At 44.6% G+C, this 20,863-nt stretch overlaps 1 protein-coding gene across 6 annotated transcripts in view; it reads left to right on the top strand.

The window, feature by feature from the left end:
• The window catches only part of TNNT3 (troponin T3, fast skeletal type), a 30,631-nt gene that overhangs the window by 9,175 nt on the left and 593 nt on the right, over positions 1 to 20,863 (top strand). For 2 of the 6 annotated variants that reach the window (XM_066997931.1, XM_066997930.1), the window contains 8 exons: positions 12,128 to 12,146; positions 12,900 to 12,945; positions 13,784 to 13,900; positions 14,233 to 14,310; positions 14,544 to 14,657; positions 14,857 to 14,966; positions 15,840 to 15,930; positions 18,900 to 18,940. In XM_066997931.1, the coding sequence (XP_066854032.1) occupies positions 12,128 to 12,146; positions 12,900 to 12,945; positions 13,784 to 13,900; positions 14,233 to 14,310; positions 14,544 to 14,657; positions 14,857 to 14,966; positions 15,840 to 15,930; positions 18,900 to 18,940 (616 nt within the window). Of the gene's footprint in view, positions 1 to 3,384; positions 3,400 to 7,086; positions 7,105 to 12,127; positions 12,147 to 12,899; positions 12,946 to 13,783; positions 13,901 to 14,232; positions 14,311 to 14,543; positions 14,658 to 14,856; positions 14,967 to 15,839; positions 15,931 to 16,619; positions 16,661 to 18,899; positions 18,941 to 20,863 lie in introns of all 6 variants that reach the window. The other 4 variants (XM_048066618.2, XM_066997927.1, XM_066997928.1 and 1 more) reach the window with 4 other exon arrangements.

Here is a 20,863-nt window from a genome sequence, read left to right as displayed (position 1 = left end):
CATATGTGATAATATGTAATATTATATATAGTATACTGTATATATTATGAGTTATAGACTATAATATATAATATTATATATAATATAAATAATAACACTGCAGAATGCAGGTGTTATTAATCATACCTATGCAGAGGCTGGCAAGCAACCCCAGCTGGCTCCCCGCATTGCGCACGGTATTTGCAGGGCACAAGAGGGGCTGGAACAGAAACCCACCCATTGCACGTGAGAGGTTTGGGCCTTGGTGCTCCGAGTATGAGGAGCCAAAGGGTGTGTCGGTTCCCTTCACATTTGCAAAGTTTTCTGCTATGGGCATATTTGAAACCCCAGTAATCCTGTTTATAGTGGGGGTAGCAGCTGGCAGGTTTTTTGCAGAACACAGGTCCAGAAGGATTTACATTTCTTCTGTCTGTTCGTGCTTTGGTTGCCTGTCTCCATTTCATCTCTGTTTCCCTATTTCATCCCCCCCGTGTTTTTTAGACTCCCCTGTTGTGTTCACACACCCTTTAGTCTAACACTTCTCGTTTTCCATCTCATTGCTCTTGCTCCCTGCCGCATCCCAGCTGCCGAAGTTCACGAAGCAGGTATGTGCTGTGACCTTCCTGAATCCTCCCCATCCTCCCCTTAGCACTGGGAGGAATTCGAGGGTGGTGCAAGAGAAGCAAGACGTGGTTACGTGGCGTTGCCTTTGCTTTCCACATTTCCTCCATAACCTCCTCCTTTGTAGGCTAACGCATTCCTGCCTGACCAAACCTGACTGCCTGAATGCCCACTTTAAGTTGCAAATCTGCTCTGGTCCGTGTCTCCGGAAGCCAGATGCTGGACCTTCAGTTTTTCCCCCATCTGTGCTTTGGAGGAGCTGTCTGCTGCCGTAGCAAGCTCCCTTTCCGACCAGAGCAGGCAAAGCTCCGGGCACAAGGTCCTGGACATTGGCGTGGGTGCTGCGCTGCTGGCACCCCAGGCTCTGCCCTCTCACTCCGTGCACAGTCTGCCATAAAGCCAATCTGCATGATGGCAGAAGGCTGTTACCATGAAACTGAACTCAGAGGAAAAGTCCAGCCTGTACCTGAGCACCCAAGCAATATGTTTTTGTCCATTCATTTCACACAGTGCAGTTATTTTCCGCTCACCTACATCTCAAATTCCTGCTCCTCCTGGCCATTAGTGCATCCCTTACTGGGATTAAACTTTTCTCTCTGGCCTGATAGAGTTTTCAACCTGTGCAATATCAGCCTACGTATTAACATGTCTCTCCCAATGCTCCTTTGCATCCTGTCCTGTGGCACCTCCCACCTAAAGAAGCTCATGAGGAAGGTATGTGAGATGACCCCTGAATCCCCATTGTTCAGAGTAAGCTCTGCTGTGGCCACGAGGTCATAAGGTAGTAAAAGAAGCAGGAGTTAAAGCCAGGCACCTCAGTGTGGAATTGCACTTGCCGCTGTGTTGGTTTTTGTACTCTCTTCCTTCATGTTCTGTTCTGATGTTTGATGTCCTGGTGATGCTACATGGCAATTGCTGCATGAAAAATTAAAAAGAAACTTCTGTAAAGTAGTTTACAGAAGGGAAATGTAAACCTCTTGCAAGGATTGAAAAGCCTCTGCTTTGAGATGGGTTGGGTCTGGCTGTGAGGCTTGTCCTGGTCCTCCATTTGGGGAGGGTCGGGCCTCCGGGCAACCTGCAGGTGTGCCCCGCTGGGTGTGCTGTTCTTACAGCAGCCTCCCCATGTGCCCACGGCTAAGGTTAAAGCCTGCTGTGTAAAGCAACAGGTGATGATTCTGTGTTTTAGCTTTGCAAATGGTTAAAGACGGCTTTCTTCATGTTCGTGCAACGGCGTTTCTAGGCTGCTGTGTCATGGTGGCAAGTGCAGCCGTGTGCCACCAGGAGGGTGCTGGCCTCAGGCTGTAAATCTGCTCCAAGCCTGGGCAGGCAGCAGCCCTGTGAGGGTGCACGCTTCATCCAAAACGGCAGCAGTGTGAGTTTAAGACAAATGCCACTGATATGGCCACTTAAATCAGTTTTATGTTCTTAATACCTCAAACTATCTGCACCCTCCCTTTCAGTAGTGCTTTCTGTATCTGTGTTCATTTTATTTCCCTGCAATATATCCTCAGACTTTTCCTCCCCACTATTTGGTACGAGTGCAAGGTTGTTCTGATGTCTCTAACGCTCTTGTCTTCCTTTGCATTTTGCTCTGTGACTCTTCCCACCCGCCAAAGCTCATGAGGAAGGTATGTGCCGTCATTTGCAAATCCCCCTAGCTCTGTCCAGAGCGGTAATGTGCGCAGGAGTCCTGGCGGTGGCCGAAGAGGAGAGGATGTGAAAGCATCCTCTGGGCACTTGCTGAGAGCTGCTTCGCTTGGTGATGGGCTGCATCAGTTCCCACTGCTGCTCTCGATGCGGCTCCAGTTGGCCTTCCCTGCTGCATGCAGCACTTTTATTTCCCCCCGTGCTCTGATTTTCCCGGCCAGGCTGTCCGTAGGGGTACCGGTTGGTATGGGGATAATGCTCCCCAAAGTGTCTCCTCCCAGCTGGCCCCAGTGCCACATCCGTCGGCCTCCCACCCCGTCACTGCATGGATACAACACCCAGTTTTGCAGAAGCGTGTGCTGACCTGGAGGTGGTTTTTTTTTTTTTTTTTTTTTTTTTTTCTGGTTTAATGTGCATTATGCAAATATGGGGATAGCAGGGTTGCAGTTCTGCTTGATTTTACAATGTGCATTAAATCCCAGATCTGGCAAGGCGGTCTGTGCGATTAGCAAAACAGTACAACATGCTTACCTGAGCATCCTCCCACCACCCAAAAACACCTTACCTTTAAACTGCCCTCCCAGCCCTTCCTTGCATGCCCAGCTAGGCTGTGACCCCATGCTCAGTCCCACGGATCGGGGAGCAGAAATGTGCTCGTGCTCTCCTTCCCATCCCCGTGCGTGCTCCACGCACCAGGGTGGAAATCCTGGCTGCTGGGGAAATCAACGCCTGCTCCCCCGAGCCTGCTGGTTTCTGCAGTGGCTGGGATTTCTATGCACATGAATAAGGACAGGTTGCCTAGGCCCTTTTCACACGTTCAAACCTGTGGACCTGATTTAAACACAAGTTATTCTTTATGTCCGCTGATGGTAGTGGTTTATAACATGAGTATACGTCATTCTCCTGCATTTCTCATCTCCCAGCACCCTCTCTCCTTCCTTTCCATGATTTTGATTGACATCCATTTTCCCCTCGACTTCTCTTTTAATCTTATTAATGTTTTTTTATCCCTTTAACCCCTCCACCCTAGCTAAAAAAAAGTGCATTTTTTGGTTTGTTTTTTAATGATCCTCTCTTTCTTGCTCTAATTCTATTATCTTTCTTTGCATCTCCTTCCCTGCTACTTCCCTCTTAAAGAAGTCCATGAACCAGGTATGTGACTTCTGAATTCCTCTGCGTCAATCTGAAGGGTTATTGTGTGCTGGAAATACAGTTGTTTGGCAATTTCACAGTTGGGTTTTATTCTCAATTGGGACTAAGTGGAAAATTTGCAAACAAAAACCAAAACATTAAAAACAAACAAACAAACAAACAAACAAACAAAAAGAAAATGAAAGCCTTCTTTGGCAGATATTGAAATTTATTTTTATTTGGGTGAAACTAAACATTTTGATCCAACATTTTAGATTTTTTTTTTCTTTCCTCTTGGGAAGAGTTCCAACTTTTGAAATGAAAATTCATTTGGAAATAGTTCTGAAGCATTGGCTTTATGGATAACGTGGACTATATATAGTGCAACACAAGAACAAGAATTTGGAATGAGAGATTGTCACAAGGCAAAAAAAATGAGATAATTTTGCTTCAGAATGTTAATATCAATGCAAGCTTTGGTTGTGAAACTGTTTCAATTTTTTTTATTTTTTTTTTGACCAAAATCTTAGCTGAATTTACATGAGTTTTGAAATATTGAAATGTATTTGGAGCTGTGATTTTGGACACAAAACGATACCAGTAACTCTAATATTATACTCAGGAATTCGAAGATGGTGGAAGGAACTAGATAAAAATACAAAACATTAACGATAAACTGTAACTTGCAGCTTCCTTACACCTTCCATCAATAATACTTTCCTCTGCCCTGTGGTGCATAATAATGAGGATGAGCTAACTGTTGCATGAAAGATGTAATAACGTTTTTGTGAACAAATATTTCCGTGCGTGCACTGTGATGACAGCTGCTGAGTGGCCTCAGAGCCGTCCTCATGCTGAGAGTGGGAACGTTAGGATGTTTATTGTGTGGAAAAGCAGAAATCGAACTTGCAGCACCCTCTGAGCTGTGAAAATGGTTTTGTGCCATTTCGGGCAGCTTTCTTAAATCAGCCATCTCTCAGAGCCGTCCACCCCAGCTGTTCCTCTCCGCAGTCCGCAGAGGGAGACCAGCCTCTTGGTTTCGAGCAGAGCAGCACTGCTCCTGCAGCAGGCAGGGATTGATTTGGTGTGACTTAATGCTTCAACACTTCAACACTGCTCGCACAGCTTCTTGCTTCCCATACTGCCCTTCCCACATTAATGATATTAATCCCTCATTACATGTGGCTACATCATTCCTGAGCTGGGTTTGCACGAGCTGGAGCTCCTTGCTGCCATCCCAGCTGCCCCGTATGTCTCTGCCCCCTGCATGCCTTCCAAAGTCCTGGGCGTTGGTCTCAAGCTCAGGCACACGTATCGGCTTGAAATTTGTGCAAATTAATAACGAAATCCAATTAACAGTCAAGCCATACCTACAGCCTTCCCGTGCTTTCTTTTCCCTGTAACCATCTGTCTGCAACACGAGCAAAAAGGAAGGTTTATAAAGATGTAAGCAGAAGGAGAGCCTCTTGCAGCTCTTCGTCCTGCCTTGTTATTTAGTTTCTGTGCTGTTAATGCCGTCTTTGTCTAATGCATCTCGTGAGTCCCAGCCTGGTCCTGCACAAGGTCAGAGCTATTGCTGTTGTGTTTCTTCCTCTAATTCCTTTACTTTTCTTTGCTTTCCACCTAACCAAATGCACGTGTGTGACATCTAAATTCCTATGTATTAATCTGAAGTGTTCCTGTGCATAGGAATTTGAAGATGTTGAAGAAAACCAGAGTCACAAAGAATCAATCCATTCTTACGATTCCCTAAAATGTATTCTCCCTGTAGGAAACACAGATAACTATTTGTAACTGGGGTGGCACCTTGTAGGAAGCTTAGAAGAGACATTTTAGTGCCCGTGCAAGATTTTAGGGTTGTGACTACACAGCAGCTTGGGCAGAAAGCATTCAAATTCCTTTCATCTTCCTCTCTCTGGCATCCCCTCCCTGTTTACTTCACACTCCACTGTCACTGTTCTCCTCTTCCCCTCTTATTAACGTCCCCTCCCCATAATCTAGTATGCAAATGACACCCCCTTCAGCCTGGTCTTACCAAAGTTTGAGGTGATCCCCTCCTGAATAACTTCTAATTCTCTTATCTTCCTTTCGGATGCTTTTCCCCTGACACTTCCTACTAAATGAAGCCCCCCCTCCAGGTATGTGATTTAACTTCTAAACTCCCCAGTGTCTGTCTGCTGGGACAGCCTGCATGGAGCCAAATACACGCTGACAGGAGATCATGACCAAGCTGTTAATCAGAGCTTGTGCCTCGCATGCATTTGGGGTTGTGGATTTCTCTCCTTGTTTTGCATTGTTTTAGTTTCTTCTTTGAAAATGTTACTAAAAGCCACGGAACACGTATACTATTGTGAAAGAGCAGATCAGCAGAATGCATCCTTGTGGAATGGGTTAAATCCTGTGCCGTAGTATGTGAAGGAGTATTTTTTCCTACAGCAAAAGCTTCGTTTCAAATCTTGGGGCAGAATTTGACCCATTAACTGTACACAGTGAATATAAATACAGTGCAATTTTGCATTATTTTTATGCCTGCTTTGCAAAATATTCAGCAGCGTGTGTACGGCTGAAAAGCAAAATCTGTCCCTCAAATCTGCACTGCTAATCGATTCTTGCTTTGCCAAAACCAGAAGAATGAAATGCAGGCCTGCACAGACTTTTAATCAACATTTTCTTCCTCTGAAGTAATCCATTTGTAAATCTACATTGCAAATGGATGTGAAGACGAGCAATAGATTTATACAGACATCCAGATTGTCTTCAAGGAAGAAAATGCCACGAGCCATAGATCCAGAAAAGAGAACCGAGCTTCTCTAGAAGTTAGCTGCTGCTGCTGCTGAGTTACAGCAGGTATTTCAGGAGGTTTCCAGACCACATCACGTTTATCTCAAATGGCTGGAATGCTGCTGTAGTAAAGGATGGATCCAATGCTTTGAGAGTGCTGACGATGTTCATGTGCATATTTCAAATCGAGGTAGACCTTGGCACATTGTGCTGCCAAGTTGTGCTTTATGCATATAATGCTCCTAAGCTGTTTTATGTATTTATTTATTTATTTAACCATTGCACTATTATCATGAAGCTGCCTGTTTCACCCGACTGAATTCCAATCCCACCCTGTGACTTCTGTTTATATGCTGTTTCAAATGTAATCGATTTATTTCATCTCAGGTTTACTTCTCAACCTCGTTCCCCTCTCCCTTTTTCCTCTCTACCCCTCCTCCCCTTTGGCTCGAAAGCTCTCTTGCTGTGTGAAATAACAGGTTTCTCGTTCTCATTCTCTTATTTTCCATCGCACCTTGTTCCATGACACTTCACACCTGAAGTTCATGAGCCAGGTATGTGATATGACTTCTGATTTACTGCGTGTAGTTGCAACATGAGTGTGCGCGTGTTGAACAGGAGTCCTGGGTTGGTAGAAGAGAACAAAACAAGAGAAACAAATATTAACCACAATGATCAATTGCAGCCCTCTTCTCCTTTAATCTCCATGCTTACTACTACTTTAACCTTACAGCACCTTTAACTCCCTACAGCCTCTCCAGATACCTCTTCTCCTTGCCTTAATTCACTAATTCCTTTATTTTTCCCCCCCTTCACGCATTCCCTGGTCTCTTCCTCAGGCTTCCAAGAGCTTTAAATATCTGTTCTTTTTTCTTCTTCTTCCTATCTCCTGTCTTTCCATCGCTGCTCACACCTCGACACCTGCAGAAGAAGCCCCTGAAGAAGGTACGTGGTGCCTCTAAAGACCCTCACCCTTCTTCTCTTTCAGTGCTGGGGAACCCGTGTTAAAAATACCGACCTTTTTCAAGAGCACAGATAGCACGGGAGGGAAATGGCCTCTCTGGACGGCTTTGGGTGAACATGGAGAAAAGGGTTGTCTGCTAGCCAAATCAAACCTCCAAAATGCACTGGAGCTTCATGAAACAGGCAGGGCACTGCAGATGCTGCAGGTCTCAGCCTCACTGCAGTGCCCTCAGGCTTTTTGTTGTTCGAAGCTTGTGGGTCAGTACGTCTCTTGGGATATATGGTGGTCCTGACTAGATAACAGCCCACAACGTGTGGTTGAGAAGGGCTCAGAACTCCTTCTGTTGTGTGTTCTAGGCTGTTTTCAGAAAGGGCTGACGTAGTTTGTTGTTGTGGACAGACAGAAGTGAGCGACAAAGAGAGAGAAGTGAGAGTCCCTAGCTGATGGCCTAGGGACCTGAATGCTTTGTTCCCATGCACATGAGAGTTTTGCTCTTTGGATACACAAGTCCAGACAGTTTGGGGTTTGGTTATGAGGCTGAATCTGCATCTATTGCTTTGTCCTTAGTTCCACATAACTAAAGCTGCAGCTTTCATAGCAGACGTTCAGGAAAGTCTTCGGAAGGATGGTTAATTTTTATCATGTTCTCATAAAACCTGCTATTGACTCCTTACAGGATGACTTTAGTGATCAGAACTGCAAACTGCAGAATCAGCTAGAAAATCAAAACTTTTGTCAGGTACAAAGCTGAGTTTGGCTTATAACTTGACATGCCCATGTGTGCTGGGCAATGTGGGATGGTGTAAATTATAGGACACACCTTTACGTGCTGCAAACTGGTAGACCTGTAATTCAGCTCTGGACCTACCCAAATTTCATGATTTTGATAGTTCATGATCTGGCATTTTTGTATCAGGATGTGACACTGTTTTAAGTCCACTCGTTTCCAGCTAAAACTTCACAGCTGGCAAATGTACTGCCTCTTATCACTCCTTCATATTGTTGTGTTGCTGTTGTAAGGAGCTAGACACCCTTCTCTTTATGTTCCTCCCCATTATCCCATCTCCAGAGAGCCCCAGGTTCCTAGCGTAGCGGGGAGGGAGTGAGGACAGTTGCTCTCAGGACAACAGCGCTGGTTGTGGATTGACTACTGTGCTTCTTTTCTTTTGCTTTCGTCCTTCAACCTACAGCTGATGAAGAAGGCGGATACTACGATGGTAGCTCGGTGTTGTCGTAGGACAACAGAGTCATCTTTCTAACATCTCACTCTTTTTCTTCGTTTGTTTGTTTTTGCTCCTCACCTCATTTTAAACTCAGGAACTGGGCCAAAACATCTCTGCCGCAAAGAATCACTCACTGTGTATATCCAGTCACTCCCGGGGGGATCCCTGTCATGTTGAGAAGCCTACACATCCCCACTAGGAGGGCAGATTGTGAAAACCCAGCTCTAGAAGCTTGTTCTTCTTTTTTTGTAGATAGATCCTGTTGTATCATACCCTTTCATTAGCAAAATGTCCCTATCCAAATAACCAGGAAAGTCTCTCAAATCCCAGAGGCATGATTAAAAACAGAAGCTGGGCACTGTGTGGACATGCCTTTCCCACCCAGCCTGGAAAGTCATGCTCTCCAGGCTTGAATTTGCAGATATTTAAACTTCTGCTCCAGTCATGCACTTAAAATTGGGCTTAACATGGAGCATCTGAATAAATTTATTCAGACTGATGTGTCGTAATTTTTACATTTTGCTTAAAAGAGTGTGCTCTTCAACACTGGGTCAAATAGTCCCTGGAACACATGGGTGGGAACAAGACTTGTGGAAGGACCGAATCTAAATGTACATGGGGTCAGTTTTGCTCTGGTGTGTGGGCAGATAAATTACTGTCCCTGGGCCAAATCCAAAATCATTTTCAAGGTATAGAAAGCTCTCGTGGACTTTGAAGGCTTTGAGGTAGCTCAGTTGTGTTCAGATGACCCCAACCCCTAGAACACCTGGCCAGCTGTTTCCAAAGACAAAGCCCAACACCCCTTGAAACTACCTTGCTTTTTCTGTATTTTCAGGCTTTTTTTTGTTTGTTTGTTTTCTTTTTCAGTTTTAGGGAAATCCTCTGAGGACCTTTCAGAGACCCTGATGCAATTTTCACTTCAGAATGGGATCTTTCCCTCTCTTTCTTTCTCTGGTTTTTCTCTTTCTTTCCTTTTATTTTTTTCAATAGTGTATTGATTTTCAAGGACAGACTGTGAGTTAGAGAAGCTGCTTGTCAGAAGTGGGATGGAGGAGGAGGGTGTTTAGGGATTTCTGGATGAAGCAAAGGCAGGTCAGATGGATTCACAGAAAGGGGAGCATTTGCGGGAATGTCTCACAGACTGGGCAGGAGAAGTGGGTATATTTTTGGTGGTGTGTGTTCTCCAGGAGCCAACCCTTTCGGAAACCAGAAACTAAGAGACTCTTTCTAATTGCCATGTCAGTGAACTTGGATTTCCAGTGGTTCTTGCCTTGTTTTGGCAGAGTTGTATGTGGGGATTTTGTCACAGCCCCATGCTTCATGGGCAGAATGCGCAGAATATCAGTCAAAATCCACCAACAGGAGCAGGAATTTGCTACAACAATTCCTATGCGTCAACAAATTTTGGCCCAGTTCCTTGACTAAGTGTCTTGAAAGATGGGGCATCTCAAAACAAATCACATCCCTGGGCTCCTTTTGGTGCATACAGTATGGACCATGCTGGATCATGCACTGCAAAGGACAGGTTTATTACTCTTCCTTTTTTTTTAATAAATGCTTCTGTTTCTTTGTTATCCTCTTTTCTGGTTTTCTGGAGGTACCTGTAAATATCATAGCTACAATTTCTTTTTCTCAAGAAAACTAACTAATCTTAATTTTATTTTGGCAATTGTTTGTTGGTTTAATTATGTGTAAAATGCTGATTTGTTAGCGGCTGAAGCCAAATTCACCCAGTCATTGACAGACAGGTGTCAATCCTGGCAGCCAAGGTCAACAAAAAAAATCCGTCATTTCCTGTGTTCTTTTTCTCTCTGTGAAGTGTTACTAATTGACAGCTTTAAGTTAAACAGGAGTGTTTCTGAAAATTATCTGGGTATGGCGTGAGGGAAGGGAATCCTGTGTGAATAACATCCCTGGTAGACTGGTTAATCGTGACTACTTTTCCTCTTTCCAGATCTAAAACAAAACAATTCAACTTATATTTTAAGAAGCTCACTGGTTATTTTGAAAAGCAAAACAATTAAAAAAATAACCAGAGAAATATAGAAGTGCATTTTTGCCTAATAGTATTTTTCTTCAGGAGCGATTCATGGTTTCCTTTATATGAGTGCTCTAAAACACTTTTCTAATTACTTGCTGTTTATTTTATTAGCATTGCTTTGGCATTTAGAGGCCTCAGCTGAGATATGTTTTGGTAGGCAGTGGTCTTGCAGTAAATGAGGAAAGTGTCTACTTCCAAAATTTCATTACTGAAATTGATATGGGAAAGTGTGAGACAAAGGAAAGCTTGGTTTCTGATCTCTTTTATTCAACTCTCCCATCTTTTCTCTTAATTATTCCAGTTGCCTATTTCCAGTCATCTCCTCCAGTTTTGATTATCCAACATCCTTGCAAGCATCTCCCCTAAATATTTTTCAGTTCCAGTTTTTCTGTTTATTCCCTTATAATATTTGATTTTATTTTATTCTACTCTGTTCCACTCGCTATTCCCAATTTCCTCCATCAGTCCCAAAATAGATGGATGCAAATAAGCACTTGAAAAAATCTAATAGCATTCTGTATCATGATATGGATAACCAGGCTCATGCAGCCGCTCCCGAGGGAGGCTGGTTTTAATTTTCCTTTACTAAGCTGCCTGTTTTTACCAGATTCAATAGGCTGTGAGCTTTTTATTTCAGTTCCTCCCACTGAACCAACACAGGGAGAGTCTTGTACAGCAAAATCCAGCATCTCTGAAAGTTCAAACGTAGCGTGTGGTTATGAAAGTCGACCTGAGTCCCTGTGAGACGGGGCCAGAATAAACACGTAGGTTTAATTCACTTCTGTTTGTGAGACCGACAGTGCTGAACTTAGCGGCATTACACTAGGGCTAACAGCTGAAGTTCAAAAAGCAGAGCAGGGAGGGGGACTGATCGCAAGCACAAATGTTAAGCAAGTAGCTCATAGGGCAGCACATTTCTGAGAGCCAGGGAAAGGTCACTTGTGGCAGGGGGACACCTCTGACTGCCGCCGGGCCCAGAGCTGGCAGCCCGTGATGGTTTAGCCTTCCTACCAGGCCATTATACCTTTCCTGGAGGTGCGGAGAGCATCACGATTAACATTTACAGGAATTTGACATGTACCTCAGCAGGAGAGGATGCTCACTAAGAGAGGACTGTCTTGGCAGGCTGGGTTTGAGGGCCACCACACCGTACGGAAGAAACATCCTCCCTGTGGCACCAAGATATCTCAGGGTTACGTGCCCTAAGCTATCTTACGAGCCAGTGGGCATAGAGAAAATGTGTGGCATCAGGCTTCTTCCCTCCTGGCCCCCAAGTGAGGCACTTAAGCCAAACCTATTTATCGTTGACGCCACTCTGAATTCAGGTTAACTTCAGCGAGGGAAGTGCTGATTGAAAAAGGCAATGTTTTCTTCCACCCTCCAGCCCAGCTGTCCTCCTTGGAGCTTTGGTCAGGACGGTTTGAGAAAAATAATTCAGCATTTACATGAAACCATTGCCTACCAGATGCTACGTTTGGGATTTTTATACAATCTCTTGATTCTTTTCTGCCTAATTCTGTTTTAAGGGTAAAAAAGACATTCTCTCCTAGCAGAAAGGGTTGTGTGAGTGTGTGTGTTTCTTTTGGAAGTATGTGCGATTTAACCAGTTTCTTTGGGATGTTTCCCCTAAGATTGAATTTCCCTTCCCTCCTTTTACTTTAGCAGCTGGCATGATCTCTGTTGTTCTAACTGTTCTCCCTCTTTTTCCCTTCCTGTTTTGCTCCATGCTTCCAAATACAGAGGAGAAGCCCAGAATAAAGTAAGTATGAAAGGCAGGGGGTTTCAGAACCCTGGGATCGTTTTTATCAGATCTAGCAGAAGCACGTACAGTTTCTGTTAGGCAAATGGCCATTAACCTTTGTGCAACCCTCCCTCGTGCAACATCCAGGCGTTCCTGCATGCCTTTCCAGGCTGTCTGCTCCTGCCAGAGGACGCCTTAGCAGTAGTTACTGGCCAGGGTCTTAAGATCAATTCCTGATGGAGTTGATGAAATTGTCCAAGTCTCACAGCTTTGTATGGAAAGGAGGTGGCTCTGCAGTAAATTCTTTGTGAGAGCTCATGGCTGGGAAGCTGCCCATCCATCCAGGGCTGTGGACAACAGGAAGGATGGCAAATGTTGGGCAGGGCTGGCTAGAGCTTAACGGAGGTTTCCTAAGGACCTTCCTTTCCCACTGCCCTAAATGCCCAGAACTAAGCATGCAGCACTGCACCGACAGCCTTGGGGGCCACCATGTACCTGTGTGGTAGGGAATGACCACAGATTTTGGGAATGGAAAGGGTTTTTAGGGGCATCTCCCCGTCCTGCACAACCTTCCATGAAGTTCACAGGTCCCTAGTGCTTTCTGGAGTAGTTTTCAGTTGACTTGCTGATTCACACCTCTGCATCTCCATTAACATTTCTCCTTGTCAGCATCATTCCCAAGGGCAGATCAGTTCAGAACCTGCTCTTTAAAAAGCTGACTACTTTTTAACAAGAAAATTCTTTTTTTTTTTTTTCCTTGTCTCTCTGCAGACTAACTGCTCCTAAAATACCCGAGGGTGAGAAAGTAGATTTTGATGTAAGTATTCCTGAGGCTGTGTGTGTTTGTCTGTCCATACCTGTCATACACATGTGGAAACCCACATAACTCCTCCTGTATTAGACATAGCTGAGGACAAAGCCAAGGACAGAAAGATGGCTGCTTTGCTGCCTGTTTTCAGTGAAAGGCTACCCTCTGCTTCCTGAAGCCCTCTGGATATATTTGTTAATAGGATCAAGCTAAAATACTATTTATTTATTTATTTATTTATTTTTCCCTCCTCAAATCTTTGAAGCTAACACATGAAAAACAGAGAAAGAGTTTTAGGAGCTCTCATATCCCCTGTCCCACTACTGTAAATGGTTTGAGACTTACAGGGCTGATTGAAATAAAGCAGGTCTATGCTTAGCTGTTGCTGAGAAACTCTACCTGAAATGACAACAAAAGTTAACAATAAACAGAGATCCAAATGATTTTATAGGAAGCTGATAGAAAAATGAAGAACTTCTGGTGTCAAAAGTCTCCGCAGAAATGTCTGTTGTACCCAAAATGCAGGGATGTTTTCTCAGTAAGATTCATATCCCAGCCCTCAAGCTGAGCTCTGTACCTACAAAGAGGAGGCAGCTAAGCAAAGCCAGGGATAAAATTCAGTGTAGGGAAATAGAAGATGTGGATCCTGCTCCCTGCTGGTCTCCTGGCTGTCACTTGGATGAGTCTCTGTCTCTGACCTGCACCAAGAGCCACTTAAGCTAATCCATGGATAACCACAGACACTTCCTGCCTTTGTTTCTGTGCATGAAGGTGGGGTGCTGGGAGTCTCCAGGGCACAGTCCCGGAGCAATATGGGCTTGCCTAAAGCTTTCTCCTGTTCTTCTAGGACATCCAAAAGAAAAGGCAGAACAAAGATCTGATTGAACTGCAGGCCTTGATCGACAGCCACTTTGAAGCCAGGAGAAAGGAAGAGGAAGAGCTGGTTGCCCTCAAGGAGAGAATTGTGAGTTCTTGTACTGCTTGTTCACTGTGCTAGACTGAGAGATCTGGATGAGAAGTTGAATCCATTCATCCAGTCACTTCGGTAGAAAACTGAGTTGTCATGCATAGAAATGATAGTTCATGCCATCCCTAAATGGTTTCTTCCCACCTCTGCCCCCTCTCTCTGCCCAGTTTTACAGCTGGGAATTGCAGGTTAGCCCCATCCTCCATGTCCTGGCAGGGGAGCAAGTGGCTCACTCCCTGCATACCAAAACTCTCGGTGCTGGCGGGGTAATATGGGAGGTAGATGAAGTCACAGTGATGGCTCCATGCCTCTGTCACCACTTCTTGCAGGAGAAGCGCAGAGCTGAAAGAGCAGAGCAACAGAGAATCCGGGCTGAGAAGGAGAAGGAGCGTCAGGCGAGGCTTGCGGTAAGTGTCTTTGTGTTTGTCTCTTTGTCTCAGCATCACACTGGAGGAGATCTGATGCTGAGATCTGCATCTCAGAGAAGAAATGACCACCCTCTTAAAGCAAGGGTGGGACATGGGAGTTGCCAGTTCCCCTCAACACCTTATCCGATCACGTTCCCTGCTGTGACTCTGGTTGCTGGAGGAGCTGTGGGTCTCCCCTCGAGTAACGTGCTTCTGTGTGCTGCACTCCACAGGAGGAAAAGGCACGCAGAGAGGAGGAAGATGCCAAGAGAAAGGCTGAGGATGATCTCAAGAAGAAGAAGGCTCTGTCCTCCATGGGTGCCACATACAGCAGCTATCTGGCAAAGGTAAAAAGCATGGATCAGTGGAAGAAATATGAAAGCACTAAACCACCATGTTGACAGGGGACTGTCTTTATTATAAGTCAAGAAAAAAGCTTGACTTTCCTTCTTCTGGATCCCTAGTGGCTTGTCTTACATTCTCCATCACTGAATTTACTTCATTCAGCCTGAAAGCAGTCTGACATTAATTATGTTCTGAGAACAGGCTGACCAGAAGAGAGGGAAGAAGCAAACAGCTAGAGAGACGAAGAAGAAGGTCCTGGCCGAGAGGCGCAAGCCCTTGAACATCGATCACCTGAATGAAGACAAGCTGAGGTAACATGCCTAAATGCACTCACTGTAATGTAATCCACTGAAATTTGCTCTTACTGTCCTGGGGTTTTCTCCAGTGAAAGAACGAGGGAGAGGAGGGGGCCTTCCTTGAAATTCATCAAGCGACAACATTAAGTTCTGCCTTTTCTTGATCTGGAGAACAGAGGGAAATGGGATGGGGTATTATTGAAATGGCTTGGTAGCCATCTAGCCATGCTGTTGGTATAGCTCCATTAGCCTCTCCTTCTAATTAAGATAAGCCATCTACTGGACTAGGTACAAACTCTAAACCCAGCTCTGAGATAGCTGAACAAACCCTCAGACTGGGATCTGTATTACAACAGCATTCCCATGGTGAGTTAGAGCTGCTAAGGTACTGGTACGGATATCCACTGAGGCTGAAGGCTTGGAGGCCAAGTGATCTGGTGCAGAGCAGTCTTCAGATGACAGCCTGGACTCTACACCCTGGAGTTTACATGTGACTGAAGGACCAGGCTGGCTCACCTTGTCCCTGGAATGGATGAGATTACACAATGGCAGCTGCTCTGCTCATCTCTGGGGCATTCAGCCTTTATTCCTTCTCATCTAATTCCCCTGGACTCTTCCTTTCATTAAGAATTAGGGGGAAAATTAAATCTGTCAGAAATACATTAGTGCGTGGTACACACAAGAGTGCAAGGCTAAAAGATTCTCAGGTGAGAAGGTGAGAAACGTGCCCTTGACTAGCTTTCAGAGGTCAGTAGCTTTCAGAGGACAGAAGAGGTTTGCAGGATAACATGTGAACTGCACTGAATAAAATGCAAAAAGTGACGTGAAAACTAGAAAATACAGGATGTGATGTGTTTCTCCTATTGCCTTCTCCCCATAAACACACAGGGACAAGGCTAAGGAACTGTGGGACTGGTTATACCAGCTGGAGACTGAAAAGTATGACTTTACAGAGCAGATCAAGAGGAAAAAATATGAGGTGAGTTAAAAAGCCATTTTTCTAGTGGCACTAGGTCCAAAACGTAAGAATCTCTGAGATTGTTCTGGCAAAAGCCATGCAATGGCAATAAGATTTGGTTCTCAAGCGCACCTTTTGGAATATTTAAGCAGAAGGCACCTGGAACTACAGTTCCCCTAATGTACTTGGTCTGGATTTCACGTTTTAGGCTGAAATTGTATAGACCACTCTCAAGGCTTTCAGTCCTTCACAGAAAGCCAATCCTTATGGAAAATGAACCCACTCAAACACTTCTTGCTCATTCTTGTTTATCTGTAGGTAACCGTGTTACAAAAAAAAAAAAAAAAAATCAAGCACACTCTCAATTCGTTCATCTCCATTGCAAAGTAATATTTTTAAACCTATCTTCAACTTCACATTTGAACGTTTTAAGTTTTATTCCTGTCCCAGACGGATTCCCTGTGGACTGAGCTCTCTGGAGTTACTGAAACCTGTCTCCAGACAGGAGCACCTGACTGCAGTGTCATAGGGTAACACAAAGTGGATGGCTTTCCTTCACAGTCACAGTCTGCAATCCTCTACACCAGGTTCCAGTGGCTGAGAAATCCTACTGGATCTCTCTCCGTCTTACTCTCCTTTCAATTCCCAATCCCACAGACACACTGACAGGGAATGAGCAACACCAACGTAACTATCTCAATCTCTCTTAGATTTTAACAATGCGTTGCAGGCTGCAGGAGCTTTCCAAGTTGTAAGTACAATGAACTTGCCTGTGTAACAGCAGCAGCAAAGGCTACCAAATGCATGAGCCTGCCGCATGGTCAGAGGCCAGGTGCCAGAGAGAAACTGGCACTTGGCTCAAAGTGCAGAGGGAAAAGAGAAAATGAATCTTGTACGTCTCCCTTCACTTCCTTTTTCTCTCCCTTTCTGTTCTTTGAAAAGAGATGAAGTGATTTAGGAGAAGAGTCAGGGTCCAACAAGGATGCAGGTAAAGAAATGCAACCCACGCAGGCCACCACTGAAAATAATTCTCTATCCAAATGTCCGGTTGTATTTGCATAGGAGAGCCACCCTGATGCACCTGAGATACATGCAGAAGCTTAGGGATGCACAAGTAGCATCTTGGGCTCCAAGAAAAGAATAATATGGGGTGTGGAAGATTCTCCACCTTGTGGCCACATGCTAACTCAGACCTAAAATACTGGAGAAGGCTAGTTTAAGGATAACATGAGGCACAGCAGGAATTAAGGCAGTGGCAGGGGAGACATACGTGCTGTGGCATGAGGCCTCTATAAAGACAAAGAGATTGGTGGCTGATGAAGAGAATCAAGGACACAAAGTGCAAAGAATTGCAATGTAGAAGGAAAATGCACAGCTGAGATGTGAGAAGAAAAATTGGAGAACAAAGGGAAGATGACAGCAGGAAAGGAAAGTGAGGGGAAAGGTAAGTGCAAGCAGCAAAGGGAATGAAGGAGACAAGCAAGGACACAAGGGAGAGACAAAGGAAGGAATTGGGACACGCAGGAATGGAGCTGTTCTTCAGCTCTAGTGTCTGCTGCTCTTTGGTGCTTCCTTGAAGAGTGTGTTATGGTCACTATGGCAAGGTTGTCAGTGAAGGTAAGTCTTAAGTCTCTGGGTCAAGCTGAAGACACAGCTGGTTCTCCTCCACACCTGGAAAAAATACTGAGTTGCAATAAACAATTTAAAACTGCTGCAGCAGATAAAACTTCCACGAGTAAGTACAAAAGCAACCGATCTGCTGATCTTTCCTTCTTGTGTTGTCTTGTTCCTGCTAATGTTTCAGTCTCTCGTTTCTGTTTGCCATGGAAAGACATGAGATAGGAAATACCGACTGTTGGGCCAGCCTGGGTGTATGACTTTTTTTTTCTCATTTCGCATGTGGTGAATGTCAAATGCCACTTAAAATATTGAAATGTTGGGTCATCAGTTCTCGGACATGCAGAGGCAGTGGAGAATTTTGAATTACAACAACAGCAGAAGCAAAGCATACGTTCTGGCAAGTGCATTTTCTAACCCAAGGAAAATTAGGTAGAACCTAGGTAGAGCCTCCACTTGGATACAAACAAGAAGGTGAAGGGAAAAAGAACCCTACTTCTTCGGGGCTTGTCTGCTATCTGGAAGTCCTGGGATTTCAGGAGGGAGTCCAGGGCTATGGGTCAGGATTGAGATGCTAAGTCAGGCCACAATATGCAGTGAAAGGTAGGTGTTTGCTTTTCCATGCTTCAGGTTGAAAGCTACAGTTTATCCATGGTAAGCCACATCTTTGCTTCATCTTGTCAGGAGCATAGTGGCTGGAAGTCACCACCAGAGCTTGAGAAGATGTTCAGAGCCCCCACTCCAACCTTTTCCTCTGTGGTTGCTGAAGCTCTCCTTGAATATTGCCATCTTCAGCCCCTTTAAAAGTCTTCCTCTCTTATTAGATGAGTGGCTAGGAAGATGGTGACTGCTGCAAGCTCCTCACCTCCTGCTCTGACAGCCAACAAAGGAACTCTGGCAAAATGTGTGACCTGCATTCTTGAGGTCCCCATCCAAAGTCCACCGAAGCTCTTTAAGCTTACACTTTTCCTAATGTGTAGTAGGGGAAAAGTAAGATGAGGTCAATGCATATGGGGAGATGAGGCCATCCAACAGCTTTCCAGCTGGCCAAGGTGAGAGTCATTTGAGTTCACTTGTCTGCAGTTTGACATGTGAGTTCACAATAAATTAATTCATATGGATTGGGATTCTACTAATAAGGGTTATAAAATTCTAGCTCATCTTTCCCTTGAAATGTGAAATTAGTTCGAAGATTTATTGCCAAGGAGCAACATTTTTCTCCTTCAAGCAAGGGTGAGCTTTTATTTCAAAGGAAGTATAAATTCCTATCGCAGGCACCTGTTTCCAGCTCTTCAGCAGGTAAAACTCTTCTCTCAGTGAGGGAACAAGGTTTCTTTATCTCTAAAAACCCTGGTCATGTATGTTGTTTTCAGATTGTCACCCTCAGGAACCGGATTGATCAGGCTCAGAAACAGTAAGTACCCATATCCCCTCCTAGCTCCTGGCTGGGGATATCTTCTCAGTGTTCAAAGTAGTCACTTCAGCCTCAACACCAACATTTTCTTGCTGCAATGAAATGAGGCTAAAGATAGAAGGGTAACTCCCATCCTGCCTCATGTTGAGAAAATGAAGGGGAAAATGAAGTGAACATAACAGCTAGTAAAGAAAAATTGTGTTTCTTCACACCATGTCTGCAAAATCTCCATCTGCTAATTGCTGGGGTTTTCAAACACCTGACTGAGGTGCTTTGAAAACACAAGGGGAGACAACCCTTGTTTATGAAGGGTAAACAAGTGGTTGCTGAGAATGGTGTGTAACAAGACTAACATCATGTTGTGAGTTCTTTTCACTCATCTCTCTTCTCCCACTTTCCTTCTCCATATGACTTCTATTTAATTAGGTTTTTTTCCAAGTCTTATATCTTTTACTATTCCACATCTTTGCAGTGAACTTGGGTGGTGTCATGGTTTGTATGGGTGTTGCTGCGCTTTTGAGGGGCACTGCCACACCACCCACAACAAGCTGTACCATTAATGCATATTTGTTCCCCCTAAAGACATGGCGCAGTCTTAGTGCAATAGGAGAACATTTGAAAAGGTTGCACTGGGAAGCCCGCAGCTCATGAGATTTCTGCGTATTTGCATTTCTATCCAAAACAGACTGTAGCATTCCAAAGCAACGTCTGCTGATGTGTTATACAAGGATCAAGTGATCCTTTTGCTTCACACTGTTATTAAGTCTCCTTAAGCACATTCTAAAGGTTAGGCATAACATCAAACATCACAGGCGTTTGTGGAGATAAAAGGACTCTGCCTTCGTTTGAGGAGCTATACAGTTCCTCTACTGGATTTCGAACTTGTGGGAAGTCTGCCAAAAAGGGACACTGAGGTGAATTTTAAATAAGCAGAAAACATTCGACCATCTCTAATGCAAAGGGTCAATTTTTCAAATAGATCAAGTCTAACTTGGTCAAAAGGTAAAGTATCCACTATGTGTACGTCTGTGTCACTGTGTTACATCCTCGCATAAACACGGCTAGTGCTCTTGAACAAATGGGGCAGCACTACAAAAACCTCCCCAGATGTGTCTTCGTCATCTTTCTCTGCTCTCTGGAGGAATCAGTGGTTCCAAAGCAGGCCTCCTTGTTGATGGCAAGGCCCCAACATGTCATGCCTGTCCCCCCAACCCCATGCTCTTCTGTGTCAAAGACATGCCCGCAGTTTGCATGCGCTTTTGTTCAAGAAGCAGCCTCTTCATCCTATGTGTGAGATGGAAGGGTTTGGTGGTGTGCTGTGCCAAGGTTTTACCTATGGGAGCCAGTTCAGAATCTAACCTGACTAACTTCACGCCTGGCCCCTCTCTGGCTCCAGGCGTGCCAGTTTCTCAGACAGAAGGTAAGTGGCTTGCATGCAGGATTGCCCTTCTGTGTGCAAGAAGATACTGTTTGGAGAAAGTTTGCTTTGCGTGGGGACTATAGCTGGACTGCTCCCACACATGCTATAAGCAGGATGGGAATACTGATGTGAGGGGTGACCTAAAAAGTCCGCACAGTTTTGGTGACTCTTGCTCTCATGACGCAAGGAAGTAGTCACTCTGGCTGTGCTAGAGCAAAGCAGTTCTTAGTTGTATATAAATTACTGTTCAGCGTTTTGTCTCCACATCCACTTTTTTGACTAGGGCATCTAGGGGACTTGACTAAAGCTCTCTGATGAGGAGGAAGTTTTCTCCAGAAACAGATCTAAATCCTAAAATCCAGATCAGAGCAAATTTGAATTCAGGAAACATCAAATCTGTGCTTGGATAGGTTTGTCACTTAGTTTTGAGATCACACAGACTTGTGTCCTATTAATGCAGGAATCTGGAAGGGTCCACCTTTCAGGAATGCACATCCTAGCCT

Source organism: Anser cygnoides, chromosome 5, assembly GCF_040182565.1.
Source record: "Anser cygnoides isolate HZ-2024a breed goose chromosome 5, Taihu_goose_T2T_genome, whole genome shotgun sequence".
Classification (NCBI taxonomy): domain Eukaryota; kingdom Metazoa; phylum Chordata; class Aves; order Anseriformes; family Anatidae; genus Anser; species Anser cygnoides.
Note: the sequence above shows the minus strand (reverse complement) of the source record. Positions and strands in the feature narration are given on the sequence as shown.